The 10,974-nt window shown below is 37.2% G+C and overlaps 1 protein-coding gene across 4 annotated transcripts in view; it reads left to right on the top strand.

Annotated features, from left to right (window-relative positions):
* The window catches only part of CNKSR2 (connector enhancer of kinase suppressor of Ras 2), a 334,822-nt gene that overhangs the window by 275,930 nt on the left and 47,918 nt on the right, over nt 1-10,974 (top strand). For all 4 annotated transcript variants that reach the window (XM_027868521.1, XM_027868512.1, XM_027868505.1 and 1 more), the window contains 2 exons: nt 900-1,000; nt 5,166-5,709. In XM_027868521.1, coding sequence (XP_027724322.1) covers nt 900-1,000; nt 5,166-5,709 — 645 coding nt within the window. The remainder of the gene's footprint in view (nt 1-899; nt 1,001-5,165; nt 5,710-10,974) is intronic.

Below are 10,974 nucleotides of genomic sequence, written 5' to 3'. Positions count from 1 at the left end.
AAAGAAAGAAAGAAAGAAAGAAAGAAAGAAAGAAAGAAAGAAAGAAAACCCTCGCTTCTCCTCTGTCCCACCAAATCCATTGGTTTGGATAAAATTACTGGGTTTTTCTACATTGTGCATTCACCCACTGGTTTGGGGGTGGGGTTTGGGAGTGAGATATTCATGGAACATTCAATTATGTACCTATTCTGCTACTTTTGGCTTAATCTTAATGTATCTCTCAGGGTTGCCCACCACCACCGAAAAAAAATGCAGGATCTGCCAAGTCACTTTGTCTACCAGCTTACCTTTTCTTTCCTTTTAACAGAATTCTGGAAGTCTGGAACTTCCAGCCCACACCGGCAGATTTGCCCTTTTTCATTTGGCAAGTATCAGTGATTGCCGTGTGTTTCAAAATAGAGGTGGGAGTATGGTGTCATGGCGACTGATGTCAGCATGACTCTGGAAACAGGGTTGGTTAGATAACCAGTCCATTAAAGGCAGTGAAAAGAATTTTCAGCATTGTTTTTTTTTTGAGCTCTTTGTATGAATATCTCCAGCATGTGTGTGCATATGCAGCATGTTCGTCTGTAATCACTCCATTTTTATGGTAGAATGGTATAACTGAAAAAATAATATCCAGTGACCTGATTCATCAAGATGTGAAATGCCTCAGCTTGGAACCTAGGCCACCCTAAAATAAACTTCAGCATGGACTCTGCAGTACTCCCCAGAACCATGGGAACAGACAGTTACTCTCTTTGAGAAAAGAGTCACCATGAACTGACTCTATCAAAAGGAAATAGCTTTTTGATATGACCCTTCCATTTGCTATATTCAGATAGGAGTGTATATCTTGAAATTTTTACCTGGAAGCTTTTTTTTCTATATTCTAATGGTCTATCTGTGTGATTTTTTAGATTACTGGAGTGAGAGTGACAAGGAAGAAGCAGACACTCCTTCAACACCCAAACAAGACAGTCCCCCACCTCCTTATGATACATATCCAAGACCTCCTTCAGTAAGTGAGCGACAGAAATTTGCTTTTCAGTGTAATAGCAGCTGCACCAAGGTGCAATTCTTCAAGTCAAAAGATAATGATGGTGGTAATGCTGGTGATGGTGATGACTGAAAAACAGAGCCAGAGTTTAGCATCCTCAGATAAGAAGAAAGTTAATATCTAAAACCAAGAGGACAAAAAATATGTGCCATCAAGCAATTAATACAATACATTTGCCAGGGTACTCCTGCAGTCCAGATGATGGTGATGAAAATTTGAGTTAAGTTGGTGGCTGTATGAATAGAGAGAAAAAGATGAAATGTAAAGATGTTGCAGATCCAGAGTCAATAGAATTTAGCAACTAATCAAATATGGGTGGTGGGGGGCAAAGGAGAGGGAAGACTCAGAAATGACTTCAAGGTGTGAAATTTAGATGACTAGGAAGAGGATCATGTTTATGAAGAAAAATTGCCAAAATAGTGTTGGATTTTAACAAGTGTGGAAATATCAGGTAAAAAAAAAACACTTCTGGGAGTGATTAAAAAGAAAATATGCAAGGTAAAAATGTCTTTAAAAAAAAACTAAAATTTTCCTTACAAGTGTTTGCATATATTTTGTACTTCAAACATTTTTATGAGGTGTCCAGGCTTAATGTATTCAGATATTCTACAACAAATAACAGAAGCTTGGTTGTAGATATGTGGTATTTCAGTATGCTTCCATCCTCAAAAAATTTTCACTAAAAAAAGATTCAAATGTATTTTAGGAATTGTGGATGTGTACTCACAACTGTGAAACAAATGTCATGAGGCCAAATAAGTTCTGTAAAGCAATAAACCAAACACTTGCTGGATTTGGGAGCATTAAAATAATATCATAACATATACACTAAATTGAAGCCTGAATCAGACACAATATATATTTGATACAGACACTATATGTATCTAGCCATAAGAAATTAGACATAAAAACACATAGAATCACACAGAAGCAACCTCAGAAATCATCCAGTCTACTTGTCCCCAAAGAAATTAAAGCCCTGGAAGACTAAAAATACAAAAGTAATAAATGTTTTCTGATTTGACTTGATGGGTGATTTCCTCTCATTCTTATGAAAATATACCCCATAAATTAATTATTAGAGTTGACTAAGCTCACACAGTAACAGGCAATGGTGTCAGTAATAAAATGATGAATTAAGTGACAGGATGCAGCTATAATATTTCTCCCTCCTTTCCATAGCATAACTCTGAATATTGAAGTGCTTCTAAATAGCATTTAAGGATCATTTTACAGGTCTTGGTCAAAATATGTTTATAGTCATAAACTAAAGAAAATCCTATGTTTGATTATTAGAATTCTTGACTCATAGTTACCACTAATACCATCATCTTTATAATATCCAACCATGAACAAGGAATGATCACTCATAGTTACTGCTTACTCATTAAGGCTCCTTAGTTTAATACAGTTAGTATTGCCTTTCAATAAGGAATACTTCTGCAATTGACCTGGGATCCCAAACCAATCAATTAATAAATGCTTGCTACATGAGAAGCATTGCAGATTATATAACCCATTCATGCTTTCTCATCCTATGTAATTCTTACTCATGTCTTTCCCTAGACCAGAAGTTCCCAAACTTATTTGGGCTACTGAACCCTTTGCAAAAGAAAAATATGGTTATTTCTCTATATAATCCTCTTGTAACAAGGAAAAAGCGACTAAGTAAAATTGACTGAGAAAACAGCCTTGTTTGATTGTGTATGCAACATTCTGCTTCTGTAATCCTCCATCACTCTACTGATAGGAGGAAAATATGTATCATGGGCTATTCTGTGGGGCCTTTTTTTCAATCATATGTATATTTCTACCACTTTTTTGCATGTAAATCAATAAAGGATATATGCTCAAATTTCCACATATATGTGAATTACACACTCTTAAATTGACTAGCAGAGCCTCTTCTTTGATCACTGTAATGACAGTCTTCATGAACCACTCAGGGTCTTACTTACACTAACAAATGAACTACTATTTAACTAGACCATATTTAATGAATTGGCTAATAGTTATTTTCTGTTTACCAACAGTAGCTTATTTAGCCATAAAGATCCATTCTCTCCATCAGTGATATTTAATCCTCTGTAGAGGAAATCAGCACAGTAATTAAATTAACCTAGCAGCATTGGCCTACCCAGTGGAACCTTGGCACTACCCCTGGAGACTTTCTAAAAAGGGAGATGCTGAAAAAGAAGAGCAGCTGAGACTTCTACCAAGTAGAAGGAAAACTGTGATTTAATAAAACATACTTAACACTATAGCAGAGCTTAGCAAAGGAGCTGGCATATAGAAGGCACTTAATAAATGCTTGCTGACTTGACTTGATGGGCTGATTTCCTCTCATTCCCATAAAAATATACTTTGTAAATTATTAGAGTTGGCTAAGATGGCACAATGACAATGGTGTCAGTTATAAAATGATGAATTAAGTGGCAGGATACAACTAATTTTATTTCTCCCTCCTTTGCATAATATAATGCTATTCAAGAACTATTATTTCAAGGTATTTCCAATTATTATTTCAAAAGAAGAGGGTGAAAAAACTACCCCAGCCTTGTTAAAACGACTCACTGAATACAATAACACCTAAAATTTTGAAGCCAATGATGCATATTGTAGTTTAACATGAAGGAAAGCAAATATCTGTTGCTTGGAGAAAATGTCCTGTGCTATCTCCTTCCCTCTCTAACATTAACTCTAGCCAGAGGACCCCAAAGCACTCTAGGAGCTCCATTGGGCCAGGAATGCCTCAACCCAGTCAGCCCTGGCCTTAATTATAGCAAGACTTACTAAGCTGAACTTCTAGAAAAATGAACCTTTTAAAGCAGGTAACCAACCATATCAAATCAGGGTTTGATAACAACTGGAGGGTTTACATGGACCTCTTAACTTTAGAGTTAGATTTTCCAGTCAAGGGACTGTGCTGTCACTTGTAAATTTCCATGTTTTACTCCTGTAATAAAAAGATTGGATTTATCTGCAGTGGGCATGTATCTAAGCATATGCTAAATACAACATCCATTAAGAAGTAACTCGGTCAATGCTTTCTTTCCCTGGAAAACACATTTAATGTGAGGACTCACCATACAAAAGACTATGGCAGATTTTCTACAGAATCTGTTAAAAAAAAAAAGAAAGAAACTTGCTAATAGAGGAACAAAATATTGTTATATTTTAGACTTGTTTTCTCCAGGTTGCATAAAGTTTTTAAACAGGGACTTTGAATTGATTAGCATTTGTGGGCTCCAGATAATTTTTTTTAAATCTATGGCATTTGGGATAACCAAGTCAATGATTCTAATAAATGTTATAATATTTTCTTTGTAATTATAAACATTCTGACTAGGGTCTATAAGTGAGCCTTAAATGCCACTTAAAGTACTCTAGATTTTTTTTTTAGCTTTAATTTCATCTGTAAACTTTTTTTAAAATGTAGGCAGTTTAAATGTTTAACCTTGTAATTTGTTACTGTCAGTTTTTCCATTTAATACTTTCTCATTTTTTTAAAAAAATGAAAACCTGCCATGATTTCATTTTAATGCTACCCTATCCACGTCAATCACAGTGCTACTTGTATGCTAGTCATCAACAAGCACTTATTATGTACCAGGCACTGTGCAAAATAATAGGAATACAAAGAGAACCTTTTTTAACCCAGTCTTTGCCCTCATAGAGCTCTTATCCGAATAGAGGAGACAACATGCAAACAATTGCGCATATGAGATTTATACATTCTAAGTGGCATAGAGAAGATCCTAGTAATAGGGGGAAGTGGGGACCAGGAAAGGCCACCTGCAAAGGTAAGATTTAAGCTAAGTTTTGAGGGAAAGCAAGAGAGAGGTGAGGGCAACAATACCAGGACAAAGAGAGGAAATGGAGCACCATGTTCAAGGAACAGCAGAAAGGCTGGGGTCCTGGATCACAAATATAGAACGGGAAGCCAAGTACAAGCAGATAAATGTTGAGGTTTCAGAAAACCCCAGTAGTGATTAAGCTTGCTAACAAGTTTGTCCACTTAAATACATCAGTTGTACCGTATGGTGATCACCAAACATATTTCCAGCAATGGTAGAAAGATATCCATTATTTCAATGGAAACTGATCAAATATAATCCTTCCACAGATGAGCTGTGCCAGTCCATACGTGGAACCCAAACACAGTCGGCTCTCCTCTACCGAGACCTCTCAGTCACAGTCCTCTCATGAAGAATTCCGCCAAGAAGTGGTTGGGAGCAGTGCAGCCTCCCCCATCCGCAAGACGGCCAGCCAGCGAAGGTCCTGGCAGGATTTAATCGAGACGCCCCTGACCAGCTCAGGATTGCACTACCTTCAGACTCTCCCCCTGGAGGACTCAGTATTCTCCGACTCAGCCGTCATCTCCCCAGAGCACAGGCGGCAGTCGACCCTTCCAACTCAAAAATGTCACCTGCAGGATCACTATGGGCCATACCCCTTGGAGGGAGAGCGAATGCAGGTGTTGAATGGAAATGGGGGCAAGCCTCGCAGTTTTACTCTCCCTCGGGATAGCGGGTTCAGTCACTGCTGCCTGAATGCACCGATCAGCGTGTGTGACCAGCCGGAAGATGCGCAGCAGACGGAGGTAGAGGAGGACGAGGAGGAGGAGGATGAAGAGGGGGAAGCTGCAGGAGAAAACATAGGGGACAAAAGTAAGTATATTTGTTCAATTGCTTAACTTTTATGTTAAAAGTCTTAACCTTGCCAAAAGCTTATTTTAATAGAATTTCTTTTCCGTTTTTTTTTCCCCTTAAAAATATTGGGTCTCATCGTATAAGGGATTAGGTATTGTTTGGTGGCCTGTTTTCAGTATTTTAGTAATTTGAGGGAAATTAAGAGAAATGTAGCTTCAATCTCAAAAATCAATAATTACAGTAAGTCTTTTTCCTGCCTACTAGTGTTGCTTCTAAGAAGGCCACTTGAATTTCTTATTTCTTCACCCATTCACTTTGGTTCCCATATGTGTACCTTATCCCTTTAGCCCATAGTTTTATTAAGACATCATAAATCCTTTAAAGGTGGAATAAGAATAGCTTCAACTGAAGAAGTAAAGGATGTTTTGTTTATCACTTTAATTCTCTCTCAGAGAATTCAAAGAAAGAAATCTCAGAGACAATTTTTATTAGAAGAAAATTTCCCCATAATATTCCTACGAACTGTAAACATCTTTATGTACATATCTACATATATATACATATAAATGTAGCTATAGATGTAGATAAATTTGGTTTCCACGTAACCATCCTACCCATAGTCCCTTCCTATTCTTCATGTCACAAGCATTTTTCATATGATTACTCTTTGCAGAATACTAACCTTGGTACTGGGATAGATACAAAGTTTAGATAAGACATGGTTCCTGCCCCTGTGGTGTTTATAGCCCAATAAATGTAAATGTGCTTTGCAGATTGCTCCTGTGGTCTGCTCCCTTTTCACATAAAAACCAGTTTAATTTGGCCAAGATAAACCACACCCATGAGTTTGGCACCCCACTGTGTGGGATGTATATGCCATAAGCCATACCCTCAATCCCAGCTGCCCATCTTGCACTTGAAGAAAGGCTAGTGGGCTAATTCAGCACAAAACTATTGCCTCACTAGAAAAATAACTGCAACTCAAAGCCAACATCTACTGACAGGTCAATCAATTGCTTTCTTCTTAGTACATTTCAAGTTTAACATATTTTAAATAATACTACAAGACTTGTTTTGAAGCTGATCTGTAAAAATAGTCAGTCCCTGTTTTCACAGGGACCTTAGTATGAATATAGACTGGATTAGCTCACATTCCCTAAAGCATAACAATCACACATAATAAGAATCCATATAACAAAGGTTTCCTATAAGGTGACTCTTCCCCAAAGTAGCATCATGATGGTTTCCACTGTGCCTGAAGGAGACAGTTCTGCCATTGCTCTCCTTCCTACTTGCTTAACACTCCATAGACACAGCATTAGAGTCCACAACTATTTAGGAAGACTCTGATGGGGGGGATGCACAAGCCAACTAGAGATTGAAGTTCAGAAATAAAAGATCAGATAAATTTTAATATTAAAATTACTGTAAAAATTATTTTAAATACCTTAAAATGTACTGAACAGGGAACTAGAAAGTCCTTTTTGGTTTTTTCATTTTTATTCAGAGTGCAAAGCAACTATTATTGTGTTGCTTGGGTTTTTTTCTTTGTTTTTCATGCAGTGGATATTTTTTAATTAGGTTCTTATCATCAATTTTAAGTGGCATTAAAAACCAGGCATGGACTATTGAACTGAATTGTGTCCAGAAATTATTTCATCATTATTAATATAGCTAAGATGTCTTTGAAAATTAAATGATCTTTTAGGCTAAGAATCTAATAATCCCTTGCCAATGCAATATGTAAGACTGGGAAGATCAAGCAGAAAAAAAGAAGTAGTGTGATGTATTTTTGTTCTATTTTACCGGCCTTTCAATTGAACATTCCCCAAAGTAGCCAGGTTTACGCTTCCTTGAGCCCCTTCAACTGTTCCCAGGCTCTTTCTGCTGCTTTTGGCTTTTCTTTTGTCAGCCATTTAGTGGTCTCTGGTATTTTCTGGCAGAGTGCATTTATTTTATAGTCATATAGATGCCTCTTTTGGATCAACTTTGTAAGTTCCCACATGAGTTGAGTGGGCTGCTGATTTGGAAGCAGCCACTCAATTAGCACAACTCTCTCCCCCTTTCTGCAATGTTATATAACAGGCTGGTCATGTAAAGCGTATTGGTTGGTTTCATACTGTACATTTTGTCTTTGTGATTAAATGATGTGGAACAGTCCGTGCCTTTTCATATGTTCCTTACTAATGGGGAATGTGGTTTGATAGAATTGCTTTGACATCTCTGCTCTGCCTTTCACTATCCCCAAGGCATAGACCTTATCTGCACAATGTATACTTTTCCCTTTTTTTTTTTTTTTTTAGTAAGGCAATCGGGGTTAAGTGACTTGCCCAAAGTCACACAGCTAGTACCTGTCAAGTGTTTGGTCTGAGGCCGGATTTGAACTCAGGTCCTCCTGACTTCAGGGCTGGTGCTCTAACCACTGTGCCACCTAGCTGCCCCTCAATGTATACTTTTCTATGGAAGTTGCTACCTGCTCTTTCAGGGTAGCTCCAAACTCCTCCTGACTGAAATTTGTTTCATGCCAGAAGACTTACTAAATGATAGAATGTGTTTACCTTCCTTTTGCCATATTATTTCTTTTCTTTAGAGATTGTGTGTGCATATACATACATATATGTGTGTATGCCATTTGATGAATGGGGAAGTAGAAGTCTTATAGCCAGTGATCCAAATATGATCTTTTGAGTTTAATTAAGGAATGCTGTGTACATTTATAGAGGCAGCTAGACACTATAACAAGATAGAGTTCTAGACTTGGTGTCAGGGAGAACTGATTTTGAATCCTCCTTAGATACTTATTAGCTGTGTGGCCTTGGGCAAATTGCTTAACTTCTCTAGGCCTCAGTTTCCTTACCTGTAAAATGGTGATAATTATAGTACCTAGCTCACAGGGTTGTTGTGATGCTCAAATGAGGTAATAATTGTAAAGCTGTTTATAAACTTAAATGCTATATAAATGTTAGCTAGTTTTGTTGTTGTTGTTGTTGTTGTTTTTATTATGCTGCCAAGAAGATCCTACCACCTAGATCACTTACTCAAACAGCCTCATGTCTATAAAAAGGTTCTTGCCTATAGAAACTATACCTATCAGGTCCTATCTTGTATTTCCTTCCTATGTTCTACAATAAAGGGTGTAATTCTGAGCATGTAGTAGGTGGATAGCAAATACATGCTGCTTCTGTCCTGTTTGGAACCAGTATTTGAATTGACTCACCACAGTGAATTTTTATTAATCAGATACAGACTCATAGAGAAAATAGATTTAATTCCTCCACTTCAAAATATTTTCCTGAATTCAGTCAAGACAATAAAAGTAAGAAATTTGGCAGAGTCTTCTAAACTGAACAGGCTGTGATGGCAGTAAAAGAGTTGTAGTGATTATGGAAGTTTGACAAAACACAACTTCCCAAATCCACAATCCAAATTATATTCCAGTTGTGTTAAAATGCTAAAGGGCCTGTATATATGTTGCGTTGCATAATTTTGGCCTTCAGTTCTGTGTTTCCATAAATTACAAATCTGCTTTATATCTTCTTCTAAAATTGAGGTGTTCAGCTCCAAGTCTAGTTTTAATTTGCTGAAGTTGAATTGATGTTGGTTTGAAATGGGTGTTGCTAAACATACACAAGTGAGCAGTTATTATTTTGAGCTCTGAAAAGACTCATTTAATAGATGAAGTGTTTGGGTGTATATCACCACATAGTAGTCAGGTTTGGGAACTTGAAGAGTAAACACATAATCATACCCACCTTAAGATAACTTCTGGATTTACTGAGTAATATACAAGCCAAATAGACATACTTGTACAATAAGGGTAGAAGAAGACATGTGTACCCCCACCTCTCTCCCATCCTGAATGTCTGCTTTGCTATACTGAGAACTATAGTCTCATAAATGTGTTTCTGAATCTTGGACTACCAACATGATTTGACCCAGACCATCAACTAGTTCTGGATGGCCCACAGGCATAAGAGGTTATACAGTTTTACAATTACATAGACAAAGAGAGCTGAGTCGTCTAAGTTGGGCTGAGCAAATAACAGTTGCCTTTTAATGCTCCAACCATGAGTAGGTCAGATTAGGTTAAACACAAAGATGGAGTCAGGGTGTATATTGACAGATATTCATATCTTACTCTTCCATCTGTATCTCCATACCCCATTCTCCTCTCTGCCTTTGGGTAGAAGAGTTTATCTAACCAGCCTGCATTATACCATCACTGGGGAAGAAAAGTAAAAATGTTTCATCCCAATTAGTTTCAACACGAGCTCATAAGGGTATATCTATTCATAATACTTCAATTAATTGAAAGTATATGGTATGACTGCTCGAGTCTATCAAGAATAATCACAGAATGAATACATGAAACTTATAAATGCATAGGGTTAGGAGATAGAACTTGGGTCTCTGATTTCATTGTGTAGGGAAGTCCCAGATAAGGACACTCTCTTCTCTAATGAAGGTCGTATCTTTTCTCTAACTTATAGCCTTAAAGTGGTGCCTAGAACGCTAAAAGATTAATTGACTTGCTCAGAATCACATGAAGGCAGGGCTGCATGTGAGTGGCATGATGTGAACACAGGTTTTCCTGCCTCTAAGGCTAGCTCTCTGTCCACTCTACCATGCAGCCTCTCTTACACAAGAGCAAACTTCAGGCAGTATCAATCACCACGCTGAAATGGTCTTTGTGTCATGCACTTTGTAAACCAACTAAAGTCTATTTGGAAAAGTCAGATATTTATATTACCATTATCACTGGATCCTACTTGTATAATATTTTAAATATTTTAAAGCTTTTTTCATATCTTTTCACTGATTTTTCCTATGGCAATTATGGTAGCATCTCATTCCTACCCTCACTTTATCACTATTTTCATTTACCCAGCACAGATAGAATGTGCCTCATTTCAGCAGCCTATGATTCGATTCAGTTAAGATTAATAAGCAGTCATTTTGAACAAGAAAATGTACTAGATACAGGCTATAAAGATAAAAAAGAATCATTCCCTGCAGTCAATAAGGATGCCATATAATAGTATAAATGAGATACGGAAACCAATAAGAATAATACCAGATAGAATGTTTTAAAGGCAAAGGAGAAATACAAAGTACTATGAGAAAATTTAAGGAGGTAGAGGTGATACCTGAGCTGAGTTCCTTGACGACAAGGACAGTTTCACTGTTGTCCATATCCACAGGGCCTAACTGGCCATTTGTAGGTGATTTATTAATGCTTTATTAAATAGTTGATTGGTTGATTGATTGAAGACAAAGATTTCA

The sequence above is a fragment of the Vombatus ursinus genome, unplaced genomic scaffold (genome assembly GCF_900497805.2).
Source record: "Vombatus ursinus unplaced genomic scaffold, bare-nosed wombat genome assembly UNPS02001419.1, whole genome shotgun sequence".
Classification (NCBI taxonomy): Eukaryota; Metazoa; Chordata; class Mammalia; order Diprotodontia; family Vombatidae; genus Vombatus; species Vombatus ursinus.
The sequence above is the reverse complement of the archived record's forward strand: the minus strand, read 5'-3'. Positions and strand labels throughout refer to the sequence as shown.